This window comes from Quercus robur, chromosome 4 (genome assembly GCF_932294415.1).
Source record: "Quercus robur chromosome 4, dhQueRobu3.1, whole genome shotgun sequence".
NCBI lineage: Eukaryota > Viridiplantae > Streptophyta > Magnoliopsida > Fagales > Fagaceae > Quercus > Quercus robur.
In genome coordinates, this window is record NC_065537.1 from 48,314,786 (window position 1) to 48,342,457 (window position 27,672).

The 27,672-nt window shown below is 33.0% G+C and overlaps 1 protein-coding gene across 1 annotated transcript; it reads right to left on the bottom strand.

Annotated features, from left to right (window-relative positions):
• Positions 1-10,834: 10,834 nt before the first annotated feature.
• Positions 10,835-27,377, bottom strand: LOC126722570 (protein NRT1/ PTR FAMILY 5.10-like). The gene is made up of 4 exons (XM_050425718.1): positions 27,236-27,377; positions 18,530-18,747; positions 15,112-15,656; positions 10,835-11,658 (listed from the first exon to the last, which is right to left on the bottom strand). Exons 1-4 carry the CDS (start codon positions 27,351-27,353, stop codon positions 10,866-10,868), a joined length of 1,674 nt encoding a protein of 557 aa, XP_050281675.1. The 5' UTR covers positions 27,354-27,377; the 3' UTR covers positions 10,835-10,865.
• Between the last annotated feature and the right edge of the window lie 295 nt (positions 27,378-27,672).

Consider the following 27,672-nt stretch of genomic DNA (forward strand, 5'->3'; position numbering starts at 1 on the left):
GCCAAATGCAAAGGGAATAATTTTCCATAGAAAGTTGTCTATATTCGAAAACTATCTCATCCTAAAGCCATCTAGCCCAAACAATGGTAAAAGCTATTTCAATGATAGGCTTCAATACTATATGCTATGACCCACACATGAGATACATGGCATAAAACTTAACATTATTCCATACCTCTTAAAACTTTGTTTGCTGACGTTGGCTAAAAGGCCAAATTTTGATGGCATAGTTAATTTAGCCAAAAGGTCCTAGCACAAAAGAATATGCAATGCAAATACTTTATATCCTTAAATCCATATGTGCATTGGAAATTTAGCCAAATCATAGAAAACCATATGAATGAAAAAATTACTAAACAACATAGCATGAAGGAGGCTCTGATACCAAATGTAAGATAAATTTAGAGTTACAGAATAAAATAAACATACCTCCAGTCATAGTTGTTTAAGTCTTTAAAGAGAAGAGACTCACTATATAATAATAGTATATATAAAAGGGTCTTCTAGTCTATGGCCTTTACCTCACACATATCATTTTGAAGGAAACACAGGCTATATATATTGGCTAGACTAGAGATCCTTTTAGATCAAGAATTTCATAACTCTCCTTCGATCAAGGAGCTTAAAAATTGTAACTTCATGATGTTTGATTAACCAAAGATGTTATACCAATTGAGAGTTACTAAAGGATGTTACACCTAACATGTAACTTTCACAAATAGGAAACTTAAGACATGAAATAAGAAACTTAAGGCATGAGTTTCATCTTCACTCAAATGTGAGCCACATAAAATTCTCTTTAAGGAAATATAATCCTACATAAAAACATAATAATAATTAAATTAAAAAAAAAAATCTGGTTATTACTGTGATCCTGCCCTTGAGCCGCCTGCCTCTCCATAGTGACTTGAGTATTCTAACATCTAAGTCTATAAGTTTCTTGGATAAAGTTTTATCCCATTCATGAATGCACAAGTCTATATTAATACTTAAACACTCACAATATTAGTTTAAACCACTATATAACACCATGCAAACCACCCGCTTGCTCCAATACAACATACCACCACAAAACCAATTTCCAACATTACAAGTATGGAGTTTTACAAGTGTTTAAATCAAATAAAATACTATTTATCACATTTAATCAACAATACTCATTCACATTTGCAAAAAATGAAAAAGACTCCTAATATTAGTTTAAACAACATTATAACACCATGCAAGCCACCTACTTGCTCCAACACAACAACCCACCACAAAACCAATTTCCAACATCACAAGTATAGAGTTTTACAAGTGTTTAAATCAAATAAAATACTATTTATCACATTTAATCAACAATACTCATTCACATTTGCAAAAAATGAAAAAGACTCTTAATATTAGTTTAAACCACCTTATAACACCATGCAAGCCACCCGCTTGCTCCAACACAACAACTCACCATAAAACTAATTTCCAACATCACAAGTATAGAGTTTTACAAGTATTTAAATCAAATAAAATATTATTCATTACATCTAATCAAAAATACTCATTCACGTTTGCAAGAAATAAAAAACACTCTCAATATGTATTTAAGCCATCTTATAACACCACACAAGCCACCCGCTTGCTCCAACCATTGTTATTGATACCATTCCATTCCGGCTGGAACGACCAGAATTTTTCGTACCGGTATGCAAAATAGTACCAGAATACCCCATGTTCCATCTTGGGTCAGACTTCGGGCCATTTCAGACAATTTCGGGTGAGATGTAAATTTCGGCTGGTACATGATTTAGCCTGTTATTAAAATTTTAAAAAAAAAAAAAAAAAAAAAAAAAAAAGTAAAGGTCCAAACGACGCCAGCCTGCCATTTGCCTACGGCGTCCTAGCCCACTTCTTTATCTTCTTCTTCTCCATTTTGTATCCACTGGTTAGTGGACTGGTCTTTTGTTCTTTTATTTTCTATTGTCTTAAGTGTCTTGGTGTCTTCTAGAGTCTTTTATTGATTTCAAATTTCAACTTTTCTGAGCCTATCACGTGAGTGACTTTGGAAATGACAAAAAAAGTTAAAAAATTCAAAACCAAATGTCAGTCGGAGGTATTATTTTTATTTTCCTCATTGTGTAAAATGGTTTATAACTTTATATTAATATTAATTTATTTTTTTAAAAAAATATTATTATTAGAAAAATGTTATATTGATAATATTTCACAATACTTACACAATAAATTGTAAATAATAGGTTGTAAATGTGTGTGTTCATATATATATATATATATATATATATATATTTAGGAACTATGAAACCCCTTGAAATGGTATGCCGAAATAGGCCAGTACCGAAATATTCCATTCCACTAGACAAACCAAAACGGGGTCTGAAACAAAATTAATAACATTGGCTCCAACATAACAACCCACCACAAATCCAATTTCCAACATCACAAGTATAGAGTTTTATAAGTTTTGAACTAGAATTTACTTACTCTGCTCAAGCTAAGTTTGCAACTTTCTAAAATATCCAAAGTTAACTTGTGTTCTTCGTCTTGTTCCTCACAATTTCTTCAGCCACAAAAGAGAAAGAGAGCTGGAGATAAAAGAAAGATAACCTTTAGTTAGCTTTAGCCCACATACAAAAGAAAAAAAAAAAAGACCCATGAATAATCTTACCTTTATGATTATATATTACCAGTGTCCAATTCTTGTTCATAACAACATTTGAGAATCACTTCACTTGTGTCTGTTTCAAAACAAAGTGTTGGGTTTGGCTCTCTCTAAAGACTAAACTCAAAAGTAGTTAACAAAATTGGGACCTCCAAAATATTAACATGTAAGCCATCTATGCTACAAATGAAGATATGCATATATTGAAAAGCACTGTTAGGTCTTCTTTATCTCCACACTAGAAAAAACAAGAATGCATTGAGAATCCTTGATATCCCTTAGTAGACTCAAAGTGTTTCACAATTATTCATCGAGCCAAAGCTGTGGACAAGAAACCATGATATCCAATGTACCATAGACCAAACGGGGTAAATTTATCAAGGTACCTCGACCCTTGAAATCTTGAATTTAGATTGACCTTTCCCTAAATAACAAGTTGTGACTTCTTGTCACTAAAGCAAACATAAGTATAAAGTAATACAAAACCAAAACAACAATAAAGAGGACATGTATACGGTATCAACTGTTGAAAACAAGAACAACATGTAGCAAAGGTTAAGAACCTTCTTAAAAAAATAAAGAATTTTTGACAAACTCTCAAAAATTACAAATATAGATAACAACCCACAAGTTGTACAATCAAAAAGTACAGTCAACACCAAGTAAGTCATCAATTGCAGACTCACAACAAAATTCAGCACAAACCCATGTCACATAATATTAAAAAACTTTTTGTTTTTGTTTTTTGTTTTTGTTTTTGTTTTTGTTTTTGTTTTTGTTTTTGTTTTTGTTTTTGTTTTTGTTTTTGTTTTTGTTTTTGTTTTTGTTTTTGTTTTTGTTTAGAAAAACAAAAATATAGAAAGAACAAAAAAAAAAAAAAATACGCACTGGGATTGCACTACTGGTAAAACTTGTCAATGTCTGCAACATTGAAACCCAAAAATAAAAAATAAAAAATTCATAAACAAAACAGAAATTAGAGAAAGACCCACGAAGAATAGAGTGTACCAAGAGTAGGGTTCACAACAAGTCAGGTTGGGTTCGCCGATGTGAAGGGAGGCAAAGAGACGCCGGCGTGAAGGGATGCCGACACGAAGGGAGGCAAAGGGTTGTTGGAGCTCGAGGAAGGCGAAGGGTTGAAGCTTGGGGAAGGCGAAGGGTTGGAGATTGGAATGCGAAGGGTCGGAGCTCGAAATGTGAAGGGTTGGAGCTCGGAAGGCGAAGGGTCGGAGCTCGAAAGGCGAAAGGACGATTGGCGACGGTTGCATTCTTCAAATCGGCGATGGTGGGTATTTTTTTGGTTTGGGAAAACTCTTTTTTTTTTTTTTTTTTTTGAAAAAAACCGAAATGATAGAGTTTGCTGGGTAATGAAATGGGGCTATTTATAGTGAAGTCTTTAGCGATGAATTGTTCTGTTGCTATTGCTTTGTCTTCGTCGCAAAAGGGGGAAGTGAAAAAAATGGGTTTATATTCACATCTTTAGCAACGAAGTAGTTCCGTCACCAATGCCCATTTCTTCATCGCAAAAGGTATGGTTTTTATGTTTTTAGCGACCAAGGTCCATTTTGTCACTAAAGAACCCAAACTTTGTTAAGACTTTTAGTGACGAAATTCCTATTTCGTCGCTAAAGCATACTTTTAGTGACGAATTTTAATTTCGTCACTACAACAATGAAATGAAAACTTGTGACAAAATATTTTGTCACTAAAAATTTCAACTTTTAGCGACCAAATAATTTGTCGCTATAGATTAATTAAGTTCGCACCAAAGTTTCCCTCGTTGGCGCCCATTTTTCAGATCACAATAGCAACAAAAATTATTTTTCATTGCTAAATGTTATAATTTTTTTCCATTATTGGTGACGAAATTCATATTTCGTCACTAAATCTATATTTTTAGCGATGAAAAATATTTCCTCACTAATTTTTGTGCTAAAAATACATTTTGTTGTAGTGCTCCATGATTGTTCTTTGGATCCAACCCAAAATTGAGTTCTACACTTCTACTTTATTTTTTAAAAATACAACTTGATGTTAAAGTACAACACACATAGATAACTTGTATATAAATGTCATCTGGGTTAGATAAAAGAAACAACAGTAATGTAATGTCCTTAATATATGTCATTTGGGTTAGATAAAAGCTGAAAATTAGCTGCACTATCTAATACTCACCACCACCGGAGGGGAGAAAAACCCACAACACCAAATTACTGTCTCTCATCATCAACTCAAAAAACTTTCCAATCCGATAGTGGAGATCAAACCAAATGAATGGTGGAGATCAAATCCATAAAATCAACCCAACCACCACCAATCGTCGCACCCACAACCACTGCAACCCATAAAATTCAGCCCACAACCACAAACACACACACGCACACACAAAAACCACAGCATAAACTTGGAAAACTACCACCACTAGCCACCATACCCATAACCCATAAAGTTCAGCCACTGCAAGCCATAAACTTCAGTCCACAACCACAAAAAAAAAAAAAAAAAAGGCACAACAACAACCCATAAAACTACTACCACAACAACCATCGACACAACCCATTTTCGAGCATAGAGAGAGCGAGAGACCTGTGTGGCTATGTGTGAAGGAAAGCGAAGGAAAAAGAAAAAAGAAAAAAGGTTTCGGGGTTTGGGTCCTTGGGAGGCAACGTCCAAGACTTTTCAAAACTAATCAATTTGGTCTCTAAAGACAATTCATTTCCTAAAACAGTTGAGAAAAAATAACTAACTGTTTAAGGACTAAGTTGGCTTTAGGGACCAAATTGGGTAGTTTTGAAAATCCTTGGACCTAGTTGATGTTAGCTCAAACTTTAGGATATGATAGTGGAATTTACCCAATTCAATTTTTATTAAAATCGAGTTCTTTCATGTATTTTTTTATTTGGAAAAGCCATGTTAGCAATTTTTATCAAGGCACAAAGTACGTATAACTCGATTTTAATGATATTGAGTTCTACACAAAACTCGATTCTATTAAAACCAAGTTTCAAAATAGGTGCATTTTGTTAGATAGTTTTAAAACAGATGCATTTTACTGCATATTTTGAGAATTTAATTTATAAATGGATAAAGTAATTTGACCATATTTTTTAGGGAATGTTTTAGTAGGAGTTAAAGTTATATTTTTACCGGATTGTCCTTTAATTTTGTCTCTACATAAACATAAGGGTGTAAGGGCATTTTTTAACCAAAAAAATGAGGATCCCAAATAGATGAAGCCTCTTAAATAATAGTATAGATAAAGCCCACATTTAGTTCCTTCCCCTTCCCCACCTTCTATTCTACGGGTTCACACTTATTTCACAGCTTTTGTCGTTTCTAACTGTTGCCTCTTTGTCTCCCTTCCTTCCTGTCTTCCTCTCCTCACAATATATAAATACTGATAGAACCTAAATGATTTAGTTGAGGTATCTCTAAATCCCAATTTATTTTGTGTTCTATTCTTTTTTTTTTTAAATCATTTTTCTTTAGGGCGTTGAATTTTTTATTGGTGGATTTTTTAATTGAAGCTTTACCTCTTTTGAGTTTGTTCATTTTGAGTTTTTGGATTGGGTTTTATCCTGTGAAAAATTTCTACTTATTGTTGGGTATTGTAAATGGCAGATGAAGTGCATCTATTTTTGGTAAAAAAAATCAAAGCTGGAAGAGGAAAGCATGGTGGAGAAAAGAAATTGGATTGCTTTTATCCATGACTGACTAAAAGATGGAACAAATATGGAGGTGATAAATATATATGTTCACAACTTGTATAATTTTGACCAAGTTAATTTCCTCTCAAATGTTTTTTTTTTTTCCCTTTTATGATTTGATAGATAATAGTAACTCAGCAAAGATTGGTATATTGTTGAGTTTGTGTTGATTGTTATATTGCTTATTGCTATTTTTTTAATGAGAAAGGGGCTACTCTTTGTTGTTTGAAATTTTTTTTGTGGTTTTATATTTCTGACTCAATCCTCTACTTAATTGATCTTATATTTTCCCTTGTATTGATTGGTTCCTGTGATTTATTTAATATTATTATAGAGTGAATTGGGGAATTGAACCTTTACTTAGCAGTAGTTGGATTTGAAATAAACTCATTCTATTTTGTAGAATAGATTAGGTGATTATGATGGTTGTTATTACTCATTAGGATGTTATTATCTCATTAGCCAATTGTTTCAGCTATTTTAATTCTAATTAGTTTGCTATTTGAATTATTTTCAATTGGATGTAATCCATATCATGGCTGTATTTTATACGAACAAGTGTAGAAATAAAGATCATTAGAAAAATTAAACCAACACTATCTCTTTTCTCTCATTAAGGAGATTAGTCATCTCAATTAACTAAAATCCTCTATTCTTTTCAGTTGCTAAGGAAATTTTACATGCAGGTTACTCATATGTAGTCAACAGATAATTTGATAAAGGAGGTACAATACTTTGTCCTAATTTACTGTTGGCATATGATATAACACATAAAGTTGTTAATCTAAGCATTTTTTATGTCCTCTTTTTTTGTGTCTTCATCATTATTGTAGCTGATGATGTTTATTACAAAGCCAGTACTCTTTTTCTTTATGTTTTCATTGGTGGATAGGATTTTCTTTTTTGTGAATTTATGGTTTTCATTTGGTAAAAGTTTGGGTTTTAATTATTACCAAAACTAGTCGCAGACCCACGCATTATGCATGATAAATTTGTTTATGATCGTGTTATTATTATAGATTATTAATTATTAATATTTTTCTATGTATTGCTACTCAAGCTACATTATGTATGTTTGACCAATATATTGCATAATTCATGGTGATTGGAGGTTTTGGTGATGGAATTAATTTTTTATTATTAACGATTTGTATTTGGAATAGAATGAGGAAATTTTATTGTAGATTTTTATTTTGGAAACAAAATTTCTACCATACTTGGTTGGCTAATTTGTACATTTCCAAGTGAGCACACTTTGCATGTAACATGTAATTCTTCATTTCCTTAAGGGTAAGGGCATTCATGATCCCAATGACCCACTCCATTTTTCTTGCATGCATGATTTTTTGGGATGCGAAATGTGTTTGTTCCAAAGTTTGAATGCCGAAGGATTTGTCAATAGTTTTGCAGCAATTGTTTTCCATCTATTTGGTTTAGAATTAATTGCAATATTGGATCCATGAAATCAAAGTTTTTTTTCTTTCAAAAATATAACAATGACTCTAGAACAATGCACAACTTCATTGGATAAAGTTAATAAAAAGAGGAAATATAGGACTACAATATTTTGTGGCACAATTTTGTACGCAGAAGATTGTGATTAGTAGAAAAAAAGTAGTTCATGTGAAAGTAATAGACATCAGTTGTGAATTCAAAATTGTGTACCTCATTTTGATGTTGCCTAAAAATTTTGGCGATTATCTTCCAACATTGGAAAATATCTCGAGTAATAATTATGTAGGTAATTCATGTTGTATGCTCATTTTCATGATTGTGTAGAGAGTATTTTAATGATATTTTTGGTTTGTATTTTTGAAGTTGTTTAGGATTGTAATTTATAGTGTTTTGCTTGTTTTATGGATGAGTGATTGTTTAAGTTATTAGCAATTATTTTTTTACTTTTTTTTATTTTTTTAAGAATAGAAGCTTTTCAGATACCCTCCACTATAAAGCTTAAATCTTATAGTCTTGAATATATATTTCAATTGTAACTTAGGTTAATGTTCTCCTCCATAAAGTGTATCATTATTGAGATTTCTTGATTTGAATTGATTTGTGCTACATAATTTTGATCCGCTAACCTAGCAATTTCTTAAACAATTTTATTGAGTTTTCATTAGCAATCACATATTTCATGTATCTAAATGATCAGCAAATGATGGGGGTAGCAAATAATTATCATGTGTCAATTACTTTCATTAATGGTAAAATAACAGTTGTGGAGCAACTGAATAGTTCTATATCTCTGACCGTAAAAATATCCTAACCGCACGTTTAGTTAGTTACTCTTTCCCAAAAAGCCTTTTGCCTCCTAAGTCAACTACCACAGTAGCTTAGCTTAGCTCCCAACGGTTTGGTTTGGTTCGGTTCGGTTGATGGCTGGCACGAGTGCCTCCTTCGTCCCGCACGTGGTCGGATCATCTAAAGTTCTCAAACTTTCTAGAATTAATCAGTGGACCGGAGCTCCGTTCTCAGTTTGGATCTCCACCAAACCCAGTAGATCCACCACCAACTGCTCTTGCGCAAACACGGAGGCTCCCTCTTGCATCTTCGTGGGTCCCATCAAGTCCGCCAGTAAAGAAACCCTTGAAGCTCTCTATCGCCAAGTACTTTACTTTACTTTCTTTCACCTTTTTAATTCCATCACTCACAATATTGAGCTACTTAAATTCTTAATTTCAGTGTTTTCATTACACCTCTCTCTCTCTCTCTATTGCTATGTATTTTTCTAGATCCCCTTCTTAGGTGGAGGAGGGTCCTTTTTATACTAGTGATCCCTCCCTTTAGTAGTGGGATTGTGTGGGGAAGATTAAGAGATAATTGTCCCATTAAGTGTCTCTTCCACCTTTTAGGGAGGCAAGTGGATTATTGGGTGAGAAGTATTGCTTGGGCTAGTTATTCAATAATAAATGTACCCTTGGTAGGTGAGAACACCTTTTAATGCGGAGGCCACAATTGTTAAATTTGGGCGCTATCTATTCTGGTTTGCTGGGTGTATTTCTATTAGATTGTGGCCCTCTTCTAGATCTTCCATAGTTTGCTTAAGTTGTTGGTTGTGTACCAAGGTTCTAAATCTCCTTGGTAGGTGTTAAACTATAGCAAAGACCATCGTGCACTAGGATCCATGGTCTCACCCTATCATGGTTCTCGGTCAGCCCTCTTGTTGGTACATTAGGTTAGGCTCTAAGCTTCACCACCTATAGTACTTCACTACATAGAGTTGCTTGGAGTCAACAACATTAACTGCTAGAAGGAGAATCGCAAATTCCAAACCAAAATTTTTATTAATCTATATTAAGCCTTCTACAAGAGTGGATTATTTGACCTTTATATGGATTCCTAATTAGATCATTGAAGGGAAAAAAAAAATCATAATGGGAGAATATATTTAAAAAAAATTTCAAATCCTCCTAATAACATCAATTAGCATCAAGTCGTGAGTCAGGAATAGAAATTTTGCACCTTTAGCATTTTCACAAGCTTATATAAAATGTTGACTTTCTTAAGAGCATTCCATTCATATATATATTTTAATAAAGTTTCAACCTATGACATCCGCTTCTGATAATTATGCTCTTTATCATGAGATCAAGACACTGATCGATTTTTTGGCGTAGGTAGAGATTGAACCTCATATCTCTTATTTAACTATCAAAAATTTTACCAGTTAAGCTAACTTGAACTCATTTGCATCCAATTCATACGTTGACTGTTCATAAGATAGTCAACATTGCATATAAGATGCTATGTATGGGAATTTATTCCAAGGAAAATTATAAAAAATATTATAGTATTGGAGAAAGTTCAACTTCGTCTCTCAACCATTGATTGTGTCAATTATTCACTCAACTTTCCAAACCAGTACAATGTCATCATAGAGTCTATCACCTATTTATCTTTTGACAGAACTAATAGTTGAAATTGACTTAATTTTTAAATATTTTACATTTTCTATAATAATCGTTTTGCATGCACTCAATTTGCCACATTAGCTAGTTTTGTATAAACTTAAAAGGGTGAGAAAAACTAAGGATCAATTGACATTGGAAGTTAAGGGACTAAATTAACATAATTAATGATTGAGAGACCAAACTGAACTACCAAGAACTTGAAATTTGACACGTTTTATCAACTTCTACAAATTTATCATTCAAGGTAAATAGGCTGTAGATAAGAAAAAATCTCAATCAACCAATTTGGAGCAACATTTGAATTCAAAATAGGTTTAGCCTATCCAAACCCATTACAAATGTATCCTCACAAAACTAGACCCAAACTTTAAGAATTCATGACCTTGAAAGTTGAAAGGGAAAGGAACCAACCATATTATGTCTTAGTACATCATCATTTTCCTTCCACCTGTTTCTTTTTCTTTTTTTCTTTTTTTCTTTTCTCTTTCAATGATTTTCTTCTTTTTCACTTTAATTTAACAAATAACATAGAACATTCACATGCCTAAATACAATTTAAATTTACTTACAACAAAGTGACTGAATTTAAATTTAAATTGTACTTGGCCTATTATAAATATAAGATTTTGCAAAATACAAGTAGGCAGTAAATGCAACTGCACTAATTCCAGCAAGTAGCCAATAAAAATAGTCAAGATGTGCCCGATTAAGATTATCAGCAAACCAACTATCTTTGCCATCCCCACCAGTCACCTCCTCAATGATAGAGACAAGAAAGCTACTTAAAAAATTCCCAATCCCCAAAATACTAAGATAGAGGGCAAGACCAACACTTCTTAATTCACTTGGGACCTGGTCATAGAAGAATTCTTGTAGCCCAACAATGGTGAAAACATCAGCAATTCCAGACAAAACATATTGAGGAAGAAGCCACCACACACTCATTGGAATAGTCACATCTGGCATATCAACCAACCCATATTCTTTAGCAGTTTTGAGCCTTTTTATTTCAACTAGAACTGCAACTACCATGCAAATGATAGATAAAAGCATCCCAGTTCCAATTCTCTGTAGCATTGTGATTCCAAAAGGTTTAGTGGTGATAGCTCTTGCTATAGGAACAAAAATACGATCATATATAGGAATGAAAAAAACAATGGCCAGGCCGATAAAGAATTGTAGTGAAGCAGCTGGTATCTCAAAGCCAGGAAAAATTGTTCTATCAAGAATAGCCCCTTGCTCGGTAAAGAAAGTTGAGGTTTGTGCAACCACAATAGCATAACCTAAGCTCGTAGCCCAAATTGGAATAAGCCTAAGAACGGCCTTTGCTTCTTCAACATCACTAATAGTACATACCTTGCCTTGCAAGGCTTTGTTAAGGAACCTGTCACATTAGTGGATCCAAATCATTCTATAAAAGGTGATTAGATCTAAAAAAGGAATTAAAATTTGTTTTTTTGGTCTGAAAGAAGAGCAAGACTTGTTCATTAGTTGGGAAACAAGTGGTATGACTGTTTTTTAATATATATATATATATATATATAAAACCGAAGCCTCTGAAACTCATACGATTTTTCACGTCAACACAATATTTAAATTTATTTAAATAAAATTATTTTTGTTTAATCCAAACTTAATAAAGAGTGAAACTCTATCTCTCTAACAAGTCCAACTTAAACTCAAAATCAAACTCAAACTCAAACACCCCCCCCCCCCCCCAAAAAAAAAGCGATACTTCTAAGAAAAAAAACCAAAAACACAATTTAAAAAAAAATGAAAAATCTCTCTTCCTCATATCTCTCACACTACCATCTCCTTCCCCCCAAACCCAAAACTCAAATAATCTCTCTTCTCATATCTCTCAAATGCTATCAACTACTTCTCCCAAATCTCAGATCTGACCATCTCCTTCAAAATTTTGGATCCGGCATTGATCTTCGAAATCAGGATTAACATGCTAAACTAGACTTTTCAAGTTTAGTAGTTTACTGCTTTTGACTGATTTTCATTTGTAGTTGTCTACCAATGTCATTAAAAAAATAGTAAATAACTTTGTGGTTGTCAATTTCTTTACATTTATAGGTTTATAATATTATAAGTTTATATTATTATATTACCGTGTAGCAGTGGCGGAGTCAGGATTTGACTCGAGGGGGGGCAAAATTTATATATACTATGCATGCATATTGAAACACACACATATTACATATATGTTGGATGGTTGTAAAGGATTTTTTTTTTATTTATTTATTTATTTTTTTTTGCATAAATAAGCCATCTTCTTATATATATATATATATATAGTAAAAATTCCATTTATAAATGAACATATTTTTAGTAATTAAGTATGAACACCAAATACAACTAACGTAAGTTTGTGTTATTATATAATTATCTCAAAATTTTGGTTTATTATACAAAATTTTATGATGTAGGATAATTATTACATAAAGAATTTTTTTTAGTAAGTATCCACATGGTGAAGTGGAGAATTGACACCAAGACCCAGCCAAAGCTAGAGAAAGAGATGCAACTTTGAGATGGATATATTGTCAAACCAAATACAAACCTTCTTCTTACTAAAATTTAAAAGCCACCCTACTATTTTTTTTGCCGAGCCAGGGGGGGCAACTGCCCCCCCTGGCTCCGCCCCTGCCGTGTAGTTGATATCTTTTTTTTTTCTTTTTTCTTTTTTATTGGAGATTTCCTATTGCCATGTTATTAAGTCATGAGAGAATGTTATACATATCAAATATACATGATAGTGTTGTGTATTGTAAATTAATGTATTTGTCTTTGGTTTAAACTTATTGTACATGCTTTTTTCTTCTTCTTTCTTTCTTTCTTTCTAAGTTGACTAAATAATTAGTTTATAAAACTCATTAAAAAAAAAAAGTTAAAGTTAATTTACGAAATAAAGCATTTTTTTAATCTAACCTAACTCATTATGTTTTTTATTCCAACTTATTCCAACTTTTTATTGCTCTCTTAATTTATCTGGGTTGGTTGACAATTTAGTTCATCTTCATGTTTATGTTGTTTAATTTGGTTTTGTGTGGAACTTTGTGGACCTTAAAACCCTATATCAAGACCAGTTTTGGTGTTTGCTATATCCATAAAGGCATAAATGTGTATAACCAATAAGTCATTACTTGAGATGCTACATGTGTAAACATGTCCAAAAAAGCTATTTACAATTTTACAATATTAGAATAAGCAGAAAGATTACCTATTCACAGTTTGATTCCCAGCTTATACTCTGTTTGTATTAATTTGAGACCATTTTTTAAAATTCTCAGTTTATGTTCTGTTTGTATTAATATGAGACCTTTTTTTTGTTCTTTTTTTTTTTTCATTTTTTTGTGTTTGGATTTAATTTAAGTTTATGGGTTGTGTTTTTGTTAATTTTAATTTAAGTTTGATTAATATTTTTCATTTAGTAATTTAACGTTTCATATCAAAGATACAAATTTTTGAGACTGGAATCTTAATGTACAAGAGGAAGAAACAAAGAATTGTTTAAATTTTTATATGATATAACTTTTCCGTACATTGCATGGATTAGTGACTAGTTAGTAATATATCAAAATTCTTATAGTTTTCTTGAAAATTATCTATAAGTTCCGAGCATAGTTTAAATGAATGGTTTACGCAGCAAACTAGCTCTAGCGAATTGGTCAAGTTTATTGTGTTCAAGTTCGATGTTTTCGGGCTTAGGTAAGATTGGGTTCAAGTCAACAATGGGTTGTACTAAATGTGTTGCAAAACCTATAAGCTATAACCCTTATACATTCTTTTTAGGGTCAGGTCAATCTAGTTTGACCTTTTTTTCACATGCAAATAATAATAGTAATAAATGAAATTTGATCAAATTGGCTGTCTTCTTTTCAATACAAATAAGTGAATAAATAATAAAAAAAACTCTTAAGTAAAAGTTAAAATAAATTGCCTGTTTGGATTCAGTGTTTTTCGCTGAATCCTATGGTGCGTTTTCTGACTTTTTTTTTTTTTTTTTTAGCAGCACTATTTGACCAAGTCAGTTATGAATAGTGCACCTGTGCATTGTTTACGAATCTACAAATTTCACTTTTCAGCAATTTTTTCATTAAAAATGGGTCTCACGATACTATTTACACATTTAAAAATTATTTTGTTACAGTGTTTCAATTTTAGTTTTCAGTTTCAACAAAAATAAACTCAATCCAAACGGACCCAAAACACTTTTTTTTATGAGAATACACAAAATTTTTTAAGTGTAAATGGTCTGTGGTTCACTAAATTGAAGTCTTCAAGGCTCCACTATGTTAAGAAAGAATCTATAAGTGTTCCTAACAAGAAAAGAGCTTAAAATAGATAGAAAAAAGAAAAAAAAAATATGAAACTGCAAAAATATTTTTTCACAGGATCAAAGAGCCAAAGGAAGCGAAAGTTTTTCCTTTGAAAATAAAAAGAGTTGATCAATGTGACTTGCAGATCGATCCGAAAAAGATATTTCAGTAAGTCTGGATTTGGGTCAACCCAATTTTTTAATGGGTACAAAAGCCATACTAAAACTAATATTTTTCTTTTGGGCTTATTAAGTCCAACTCTAATTTTATTATGTCTAGTCAAAACCCATAAATAAACTTTTGGATTAAATATGTTTATTATATGTTAGAATAAGGTTTTAATTTTCTTCTCCAAGTATTATCTCTTAAACAAGTTAACCTCCTGAACCCTCTATATCATATTTGTATACAAAGTTTCTATTATTATTATTTTTTTTTTGGGACGAGAAATACCATATTAAAGAGGTAGTAAGTCTTTAAAATAAAACTGAATATTATTGCTCTCTTACTTGAATTGTTCAGAGTTATGCTGTGGCAAGGTTCTGCAAGCTTCCTCTTCAATAGCTATTTCTGATGGTTTAGCCCGCCGATTCTTAATTGCGGTAACAAACACTTGACCGATTCTCACAAATGGGCTTTTCACCTCTTTGACACTATGTCGATAAGTTCTAGTACCAAGAAAGAAGACACCTAAGGCAATGACCATCGCAACACACGGGATTCCATATCCTAGACCCCAACTAAGGTTTTCTTGTACATAGGTTAGGATCAACATTGCCACAGACGAACCTGTACATAGTCCAAAATACCACCAATTGAAGAATGAGCTTTTGGCTTGGCATTCCACCGGATCTTCTCCATCAAACTGGTCAGCTCCAAAAGCTTGAACGCAAGGCTTATGTCCACCTTGCCCAACTGCTACTAGATATAGAGAGATGAAGAATAAATTCACTTGGAGCTCGGAAGAAGCTAATGTAACTTTGTTTTTGCCCACGTAATTAGAGGTACTGATAGAAGAAGGAAGCATAGCTGACAGAGTCAGCAAGCTTAGTCCCTGTGATTAATCCCAATCCAAGTCATGGATGGATAAAGTTAAAAAAAAAAAAAAAAAAAAAAAAAAAAAAACAAGAGCCTAAGTTTAAAATATAATGCTGAAATATTAATGTTTAGTTTGGGAAGATTTGATTTTGAAAGCTGATGCTATCCTGTCATAAAACCGTGTGTTGTTTGAAAGACCTTTTGTTTCTATGAAAATTGTTGGGTGCCTTACCGTGTGGGTCCAGCCCACATGCATTGTCAAGGCTCATTCATGAGCTTGTTCCAAAAGTCTTCAATGCAAGTATTTTCCATTTAATGAGAAGTGACCAAAGTATGGAGAGGTATGACTTCTCAATGAGAAGTGTTCCAAAATCAGCTTTTGCTTTAATGCAAAAGCTGAGCAAGTGTGTGAGACACGCTGAAGAGAAAAGAAGGAAAAGAAGCAAAGGCCATTCGGCCTTGTAGAGTGCTTTTTTTTTTTTTTTTTTTTTTGAGAACTGAAATACTTGTTGATAAATTTATCAAGGAGGATAGTCATCCAATACAAAAGCCATAATATCCGTTGGAACACACTCCAACCAAATTTGAGGTAAGAAAGATTGTCTCGCTCGTTGGGCTAAAGCGTGTGCCACGGCATTGCCTTGCCGACCAACATGAGCGAACGAAATACTCAGAAATGAGTTTGATTGGGATTTGATGTCCCTAATTAAATGCCCTCCCCGGGAATTTTCCATGCCATTACCCCTTAAAGAGTTGACCACAGACAAAGAGTCGCCTTCGCAAACCACCTGCACATGACCCGTTTCTGCAGCAAAGGAAATGGCACGCCTGGCAGCAAGAAGTTCCAGCAATTCCACAGATATTCAGCCAGTGTGTGTGAGTTCCAGAGAGAGCAAAACACAAAGAGATATTCAGCCATTTTGAGAGGTGCAGTCCGTGAGAAATAGAGAGAAACACAGTGAGAGTGTGAGAAATTGAGAGAAACACAGTGAAACACAGTGAGAGTGTGAGAGAGTGAAAAAGAAAAATGAAATATTTTTTTTGCTCAAGTTTTACACAAGGAAGATAAATTGGTGGAGTTCTCATGGAGTTTTTAAGTGCTACAACCATGGAGAGTTAGAGTATTTAGAGGAAGATTTTGCTACTGGTTTTGTGGTGAGATTATATTTACTCTTTAAGATTTATTTGTTGGATATCCAATTTATTGTGGACTCAAGTTTAACACAAACTTGATATTTGTAACCTTTATTTCATAGTGGATATTTTTTCAGAACTGCCCCGTCTCTCCCTACACTAGAGGGTTTTCCATGTAAGATTTGGTGTTCTTATGTGGTTGTGTTTATGTGATGCTTGTTGGAATTTTTTTTGTTTCCATAATATTGCTATTGCTTGGTAGTTATATATTTTAATTCACACATAGACATTAAGGGGATTAGGATTTTTCCCCAACAAAAATGTACTAATAATCTCTAGCCGAGTTCTTGTATGCAAAGGCTTTTGACATTTTTGAGGAGGAGGATTGAGTCAACTTTGGCAATACTCTCCATTTTGTTCCTTTCTTTGGCAAAGGTGGGTGGTTCTTATATGGGTTGGGATTGTATCGAGTGCATTAACTGCAGCAGACACGTTACGATGCGGACATATATCCATATCCCAACATGATCAGTGCACTAATGTGGACACAAACCATATCCTCCTTACATAGCCTTTCTAGAAAAGTCAAGACCAGGACAGTGGTTGTCTGAGGTTTGCTACTGGAGTTACTTGGAAAACAAGTGCCTATGCACTTGTGCTACCTATGAGATCTTCGCGACTTGCTAGTTTTTCTGCTATGAAGTACCCGTTTGGATTCAGCGTTTTCCGCTGAATCCTGGGCTGCGTTTTCTGGTTTTTTTTTTTTTTTTTTTTCCCCAGCTGCACTATTTGACCATGTCAATCGTGAACAGTGCACTTGTGCACTGTTCATGAACCCATAAATTCCACTTTTTAGGCACTTTTTCATTAAAAATGGGTCTCACGACATTATTCATACATTTAAAAATTATTTTGCTAAAGTAGTTTCAATTTCAGCAAAAATAAACTCAATCTAAACGGACCCGAAATTGATATTTGACTTTTCTCCCACTTTTGGCAAGTTTTTCTGCTATGAATTGATATTTGACTTTTCTCCCACTTTTGGCGGGATGCTTAAATGGAATTAGGATTTTGTTAGGAAGATGGAAAAGTGAGAGGAAAAAAATAGAAAGGGAATGAAAAAAAAAAAAAAAAAAAAAAAAAAGAGATTTTAATTTCTCTCGTTTGTGTTTGATTGGAGAGATTGGATAGTGAAAAAGTGGAGAGATAGAAAATAGAGTTTGTATAAATTTATTCTTATACCCTTATTACATAACTTATTTCATATAAATATTTTATAAAAGAAAAAACTGGTTCTATGTAAAATGGTTCAAAGTAAGGAAAAAAAAGGAAGAAGGAAGTTCAACGAAACCAAAGACAAAGAGCAAAAAAAAGATTAATAAAAAGAAAAAAGAAAAAAAGAAACAAAGTTCAACGTCAGACAAAGAACCCATAAAAGGAAAAAGAAAAAAAAATTAACGTAGCAAGGAAGAAAAAAAAAATGTTAACATTGAATTTACTTAAGGAAGGTAAAGGGGGTAGAAATGTCATTTTCATCAAAACCACTTCCCTTCCCTGTTTTCTTCTGAATTTAGAGGCTGAAAAATGGTGGGTAATTGGAAAAAATAAGAGCCCTACCATTTTCTTCCAAAATCATTCTAACCAAACCGCCTTTCTACCTAAAATTTTTCATATTTTCTCTCATTCATTTTTCATCCTCTCTATTTTCACTCCAATCAAACATAGTCTAGGGGAGGGAGAGAGAGAGATACGCACCAGAATGTAAATGCAAGAAGCAATAATAATGGTGCGGTAGCGCCCCAGATAAGAATCAGCTACGAATGCTCCTAAAAGAGGAAGCGACGATGCCGTTCCTGACCAAGTGTTGACGTTCTCGGCTGCAGTGGCTGTTGATTGCGCCAGCTGCTCAGTCAAGTACATGACCAGGTTGCAGCTAATCCCATAATATGCAAACCTCTCCGCCACTTCCACACCTAATAAATAATAATAATAATAATATAAACCATCATATTCATACATAATACTATTTTTATGCCCAAAAACACAAAAGGAGATGATCATCACATTTCTTAATTATTTGAGAGATTTTTCACTTTGTTGAATTGATTTGGGTGAGACTTTCCTACCTATGATGAAACATGCAGACCTCCAACCTCCGGAATTGGATCTGAGGACTCGCTGGCCTTTGTAGTCAACGACGGCATTTGCAACTGTGTCTAATAGCGGTGGCGTTTCAATGGACATTTCTTAAACCACACGACAAAGTTAACAACCTCACACAACCCCACTTTGAAATTTGAGAGTTAATTTGAAAGGGAGAGAGCTAATTTAAGTGTTGCTTCTATATCTACTCTTCTTACTTCAACAAACATTGTAGTTGGTTGGTCGCTTTGCCATACAGCAATTCCTCTTTCAAATAAATAAATAAATAAATAAATCGCTTTTACTTCTAGCATATATTAATAATTCATTTTAGAAAACTTTTTATGGAAATACAAAAAACTAATTCATTATTTTGACAATTTTTTCAATTTTTCATAAAAGTTTTTTTAAAATAGACGGTTAATGTATACCTAAGAGCGCACATTAACCGGATCCTTGAACTATATTATGGCTGCATGTATTTCTTTTTTTTTTAGGGAAAATATTTTGGCTAAATGTGATTGCTTTAAACAGTTGTTAGTAGGGGTGTTCGGGGTGCGGCGCAGCGTAGTTTTGGGCCATTTTTAACATCGTACTTTACGGTGCAGTTTAGCTAAACCATAACTGCACTGCACCTTATTTTTACGGTCACATATGCGGTGCGGTGCGGTGTGGTGCGGTTTAGAGTTTAGCGAAAATCATAGCCGTACCTCACCTCATTTTTGCGGTCACATGTATGATGCTATATATAAGATGCGGTTTAAACGGTATGAAATCAATATATTTTTCAAATTTTGAGCTTTTCCTACCCAGTCCAAAAGTAATTTTTCCCTTTGTTTTTGGCCAAGTTTTAAATTATTGAACTAGTTTTTCTTTATTTTGGATTGGCTTTCCTAGTCAACATTTGATAGGATTATCAAACTTTTTCTTTTTTGGAAAAGTTATTAAACTATTAAGAATACATTTAATATTAAAAATAAATAAATATATTAATATATAGAGAAGATGTGGTGCAGTTTGTGCAGTTTTCTTATTATAAAACTACAAACTATACTGCACCATGCAGTGCGGTGCACTACTATTTGCGATGCAGTACATTTATACTATTTTATGAGTAATTTTGGTACAATTTTTACAATTTGTATTGTTTATGCAGTTTGATAAACACTCGTAGTTGTCAGGTTTGACTATACTTTCTTATACTATTCCCGCGAGAAGCACCCTGTGTTATTTCAATTGAATAATTACCCCATATTAAAAACAAAATAATAAAAAAGTACTGCCCCACTTTCAGAATTAATAAAATGTTAATTTTGTGCAATCATCAAGGACAACACCAATTCCTACACTCCGATTAAAATTTGAATGAGGTTCTAAACTACATAGATATTGGCTGTGGTAAAAAGATGAAATTTGGCTGTGAGTGTGAGTAAAAGTTTGGCTGCGGTGAAAAGATGAAATTTTCTGTTCTTGAGAATGAAACGCAAGAGAGAGAGAGAGAGAGAGTTTGGCAGTGGGAATGGAGAAGCGAAAATATGACAAAATTGAAAACTTGAAAGATTGGCATTGCCGTAGAAGTGTAGAACTACTGGAAGTCTATGAAGTGATTGAAGTGTAGGACTAGGATGTGTGGTGGAAAATGAAAGAGGAGGGCCATTTCATTTTTTAATTTTGATTTTTGAGTGGTAGCCATCAACAGTCAGGCTTCAACACAGCACCTGACTTCTTTTCTTTTTTTTCCTAATTCTCGTTTAACGAATAACATATATGCATTAATATTGTATTTATATAATACTAAAAATTAAAGCGTAGTATTTAATGTTATTACGTTTATGTTTTTTTTTTTTTTTTTTGAGGGGAGTTATTACGTTTATGTTAAGCCACATCAACAATTATGTAATTTTCATCATCTTCTTTATAGATTTTAAAATATTTTTTAACAATTTCAAAATATCAATAAATATAAAACATTTCTCAGCCCTATCTCCACTATAAAGTTCACTTCTTATAAATTTAGACTTTTATTTTTGGTTTAGTGAAAACATTGGACTTAGTGGTCCTATTTTATAGCCAAAAAAAAAATAGTCTTTATTTTTTATATATAATTTTTATTTTGAAAATCTAATTTATAAGTGGATAAAGTAATTTGATCATATTGTTTAGACAATATTTTAGTAGGAGTTAAAGTTATATTTTTATCGGATTATTCTTTAGTTTTGCCTCTACATAAACATAAGGGTGTAAGGGCATTTTTGAACCAAAAAATGAGGATCCTAAACAGAGAAAACTCCTTAAATAGTAGTATAGATAAAGCTCACATTTAGTTCCTTCCCCTTCTCCACCTTCTATTCTACGGTTTCACACTTATTTCACAGCCTTTCTCGCTTCTAACGGTAGCCTCTCTGTCTCCCTTCCTTCCTGTCTTCCTCTCCTCACAGTATATAAATACTGACAAAACCTGGATGATTCAGTTAAGGTATTTCTAAATCCAATTTCTTTTGTACTCTATTCTTTTGTGTATGTTTTTTTCCCTTTTACTTTCTAAATTGTTTTTCTTTAGGGTGTTGAACTTTTTTATTGGTGGGTTTTTAAATTGAAGCTCTACCTCTTTTGGGTTTGTTCTTTTTTAGTTTTTGAATTGGGCCTTATCTTGTGAAAATTTTCTACTTATTGTTGGGAATTGTACATGGCAGATGAAGTGCATCTGTTTTTGGTAAAAAAAAAATCAAAGCTAGAAGAGAAAAGCATGGTGGAGAAAAGAAATTGGATTGCTTTTATCCATGACTAATTAAAAGATGGAACAAATATGGTGGTGATATAGGGGTTATTTGGATTTGTTGTTTCCATAACATATAACTTTGTTTCCATCACTCATAACTCAAAATATGTGGGTCCTACAAAAAAAAACACTGTTTGGATTTGTTTCCATCACTTAATTCTCTGATTTTTGAGTGATGAGTTATGGAAACTGAAAACACATTTTAGGTGTTTTCCGTTTCCAAAACTCAGCTTTTAATGGCATTTTTGTAATTAAACCCACATACCAAGCCACAATGTTCGACAAATGGACTGATTTTTTTTTTTTTGTGAAACCCAGTCGCAACTTTTGAAGTTGAAAAGTGGGTGATGAGTTAAGTTACCAAACGGGGGGTTTGGGAAATTGGGGTATTTTAAGTGATGAGTGATGAGTGACGAAAATTGAGTAAGGAGTGAGGAGTGATGAGTGATGACAAAAAAAAAAAAATCCAAACAGCCCCATATATGTTCACAACCTGTATAATTTTGACCAAGTTAATTTCCTCTCAAATGCTTTTTTTTTTTTCTTTTATGATTTGATACATAATAGTAACTCAACAAAGATTGGTATATTGCTGAGTTCGTGTTGATTGGTATATTGCTTATTACTATTTTTTAATGAGAAAGGGGCTACTCTTTGTTGTTTGAAATTTTCTTTGTGCTTTTATATTTCCAAAAGTGATCTACCTATAGGTTCCCACTCAATCCTCTACTTAATTGATCTTATATTTTCCCTTGTATTGATTAGTTCCTATGATTGATTTAATATTATTATAGAGTGAAATGGGGAATTGAACCTTTACTTAGCAGTAGTTGGATTTGAAATAAACTCATTCTATTTTGTAGAATAGATTAGGTGATTACGATGGTTGTCATTACTCATTAGGATGTTATTATCTCATTAGCCAATTATTTCAGCTATTTTAATTCTAATTAGTTTGCTATTTGAATTATTTTCAATCGGATATAATCCATATCATGGCTGTATTTTATATAGACAAGTATAGAAATAAAGATCATTAGAAAAATTAAAGCAACACTATCTCTTTTCTCTCATTGAGGAGATTAGTCATCTCAAATTGACCAAAATAGTAAAATCCTCTATTCTTTTCGGTTGCTAAGGAAATTTTGCATGCAAGTTACTCATATGCAATCAACAGATAATTTTGATAGAGGAGGTACAATACTTTGTCCTAATTTACTATTGGCAAATGTATGATATAACACATAAAGTTGTTAATCTAAGCATTTTTTATGTCCTCTTTTTTTGTGTCTTCATCATTATTGTTGTTGATCATGTTTATTACAAAGCCAATACCCTTTTTTCTTTTTGTTTTCATTGGTGGATAGGATTTTCTTTTTTGTGAATTTATGGTTTTCATTTGGTAAAAGTTTGGGTTTCAATTATTACCAAAACTAGTCGCGGACCCGCGCGTTGCGCGTGATAAATTTGTTTATGATAGTGTTATTATTATAGATTATTAATTATTAATATTTTTCTATGTATTGCTACTCAAGCTGCATTATATATGTTTGACCAATATATTGCAGGATTCATGGTGATTGGAGGTTTTGTTGATGGAATTAATTTTGTATTATTAGAGATTTGTATTTGGAATAGAATGAGGAAATTTTATTGTAGATTTTTATTTTGGAAACAAAATTTCTACCATACTTGGTTGGCTAATTTGTATATTTCCAAGTCAATTGAGCACACTTTGCATGTAACATGTAATTCTTCATTTCCATAAGGGTAAGGGCATTCATGATCCCAATGACCCACTCCGTTTTTCTTGCATGCTTGGTTTATTGGGATGCGAAATGTGTTTGTTCCAAAATTTGCATGCTGAAGGATTTGTCGATAGTTTTGCAGCAATTGTTTGGTTTAGAATTAATTGCAATTTGGATCCATGAAGTCAAAGTTTTTTTTTTCAAAAATATAACAATGACTCTAGAACAATGCACAACTTCATTGGATAAAGTTAATAAAAAGAGAAAATATAGGACTACAGTATTTTGTGGCACAATTATGTATGCGGTAGATTGTGATTAGTAGAGAAAAAATAGTTCATGTGAAAGTAATAGACATCAGTTGTGAATTCAAAATTGTGTACCTCATTTTGATGTTGCCTAAAAATTTTGGTGATTATCTACCAACATTGGAAAATATCTCGAGTAACAATCCTGTATAATTTTTTTTAATTTTATTTTTTTGTGAATAGAAGCCTTTCATATACCCTCCACTATAAAGCTTAAATCTTATAGTATTGAATATATATTTCAATTGTAACTTACGTTTAATGTTCTCCTCCATAAAGTGTTTCATTATTGAGATGTCTTGATTTGAATTGATTTGTGCTACATAATTTTGATCCACCTACCTAGCAATTTCTTAAACAATTTTATTGATTTATCATTAGCTATCACATATTCCATGTATCTAAATGATCAGCAAATGATGAGGGTAGCAAATAAATTATCATGTGTCAATTACTTTCATTAATGGTAAAATAACAGTTGTGGAGTAGCCGAATAGTTCTATATCTTTTGCACATCAGAGTAGTAAATTTTAGATTGAACATGTAACATATTCAATAAATAGCTATGACTTCATCTTAACAAACTTGTGCCATACACTCACATCTTTGTTTTCTATTCTTTAAAGCAATGTAGAGAAGGTGAGAAGTTAATATGACTCCAAAATATTCATTTCTAATGGCTAATGCTATCATTTATCTTACCTCCAACTGTGGGACTCTTTTGTAATTCGAATTTCTAAGATATCACCATATCACAACTAGCATGAGTTTGATTTTTTAGATGAATAACAATTCTTATCCTTAACAATTAATTAGCATTCCTTCTCAAAAAAAAATTTAATTAATATTAATTTTATTTTATAAAAAAGTCTAAAATTATATCACTAATAATTGTATATAACTATATATCGCTAACTTAAATTAGATATCTATTGATGACAGTGCAAGTATTGAATATTGCAAGAAGAAACAGTAAGAGAGCCGTCCAAACATAAACCCTGCATAAGTTGTATATATAAATAAATTATTAATAATTTTGAAATAGCTAAAAATTAATTAATATCCAGATTAGTTACTGAAGACAAAAGAAGAACCACTCCACATCTCATTTTGGAAGGAATGATTTCTCTACAGTCCACAACTTAAATATTAGATTTGAAACATCTCAAAAAAATTAAATTAGAAGGAAAATTAAAAAGAAATCAGTTGGAGGAGTAATTGTTTTTTTAGTGATTTCCTTTTCACCATATTCTTTGGAGATAAAAGAACCCCATATGAACTGGTTTTTAGAGGATGAAAGTTAAAGGCCTTGTGAGAAAAACAACTTTATAACAGGATTTAGTCATAAAGAAGAATGATGAAAGAAATCAAATAAACAAAACAAACTGAAAAGTACTTTTCCAACACTAAAGAATTCTCAGTTCAAAGTCTTCTCTCTAGGTTTGCTTTGGAAACCTAGAGGTGAAAAAAGGGATGCCTAGTGCAAACTCTTTCTCTGTTAAGGTAGAATCTTCTGAAAGACATGGATGAGATCACAAATAGGTGCGCTAGGTTATGACTGTCAGCAAAGGAAAGGGCTGAAGTTGAGATACAAACACTAGAAGTGGAGGCTGGACCGATCCTAGTTGGAAAGTTCTATACAAAATGATGGGTAAACTTGGAGTCGGTGGCAAGGGTTCTGAAAATAGCATGGAAAACTAAGGAAGACTTTGAGGTGAGTTGTTGTGAAATTTTAAAATACTCACAAGTGTACGAACCATACCAAAGTATAGTTGGACAAGAATGAGGTCGAACCCACAGGGACTTGTATGAACGTAGGAAAATTAATTAAATCTTAACCAAATTAATCCTAATCTAGTTTAATAAAAATTGGTTGTTTGCAATCAAATAAACTGAGCAAATAATAAGATTAAGCAAATAGTTAAACTAAGCAAAATATATAAAGCAATAAAAAGATGTAAATAATCAAGGGAAAGGAATTAAGATTTTGGAATCCACCTTGTAAGTCATATTAGTATATATTTATGAGCATTAATTTTTCCTAACTCACTACATGAGAATCTAGAAATCAATCTTCCTATCATGGAAAATATCATCATTAAAACTTATGTTTAGGAATGGCAACGGGTCGGGTTTGGGCTGGGTTTTTCTATACCCGGACTCGACCCGCGGGCCAAGACCCATGGCCCGGACCCAACCTGTTAACTAAGCGGGTTTTTTTCCCGGGCCTCGGACCCGCCCTAGCTGGGCCCTGCGGGCCCTGTTAAAGGATTGGGCTCAATTCAACCTAAAAAAAAATTTCAGATCCAAACACAAACACAAACACAAATCCAAACACAAACAAAGAAATCACAAACACAGATTTCAGATCTACATTTTCCCTTTCAAAATCACAATCCAAACACAAATTTCAAATCTATGATTTTCATTTTTCCTTTTCAGAAATCATAAACACAAACACAAATTCACATGATTGAGGCGAACTAAACCCAGAAAAAAATAGAAAAAGGAAAAAAAAATGGAGACAGTGCGAGATCGGTGATGCCGAGGACGAAACGGAGTTGAGACTTGAGAGAAACGGGAACGGCGAGGACAAAACTGCCTCTTCGCTTCTTAAATCTGTCGGAACGGCGAGGATGGTTAGCTCTTCTGGTATCGGTACTTCCATCTGTCGGAAACGGGAATCCCGCTAGCTCTTATCTGATGAGTTCATGATGTTGATCACGCTATACATACAGCTTGTGGCCGTGCGTGTGAGATCGTTGAGAGATGAGAGGCAGTGACTGAGAGAGCTGAAGAGATGAGAGGTGTGAGAGGTTGAAATTAGGAGCGGAATTGAGAGTTTAGGGTTTTAACTATATATATATATATATATGAGGGTAATTTAGTAATTTTATATATAATATAACCGGGTCTTAACCGGGTCGGGTTTTAGGTCGGGTTTCGGGTTTTTTGATAAAATCCGAACCCAACCCGGACCCGCTTCGGTTTTTTTTTTTTTAACCCATACCCGACCCTATTATATGAGAAAATTTCTCTTATTTTCTCTTTTTTATTTTTCATACTCTCTATTTTCACTTCCATCAAACATAGCTCGAGGAAGAGAGAGATATACGCACAAGAATGTAAATGCAAGAAGCAATAATAATGGTGCGGTAGCGCCCCAGATAAGAATCAGCTACGAATGCTCCTAAAAGAGGAAGCAACGATGCCGTTCCTGACCAAGTGTTGACGTTCTCCGCAGCAGTGGCTGTTGATTGCCCCAGCTGCTCAGTCAAGTACATGACCAGGTTGCAGCTAATCCCATAATATGCAAGCCTCTCCGCCACTCCCACACCTAATATATAATAATAATATAAACCATCATATTCATACATAATACTATTTTTATGCCCAAAAACACAAAAGGAGATGATCATCACATTTCTTAATTATTTGAGAGATTTTTCACTTTGTTGAATTGATTTGGGTGAGACTTTCCTACCGATGATGAAACATGCAGACCTCCAACCACCGGAATTGGATCTGAGGACTCGCTGGCCTCTGTAGTCAACGACGGCATTTGCAACTGTGTCTAATAGCGGTGGCGTTTCACTGGACATTCTAAACCACACGACAAAGTTAACAACCTCACACAACCCCACTTTGAAATTTGAGAGTTAATTTGAAAGGGAGAGAGCTAATTTAAGTGTTGCTTCTATATCTACTCTTCTTACTTCAACAAATATTGTAGTTGGTTGGTCGCTTTGCTGTACAACAATTCCTCTTTCAAATAAAAAATAAATAAATAAATTGCTTTTACTTATAGCATATATTAATAATTTATTTTAGGAAATTTTTTATGGAAATACGAAAAATTAATTCATTATTTTGACAATTTTTTCAATTTTTTATAAAAACTTTCTTAAAATAGATGGTTAA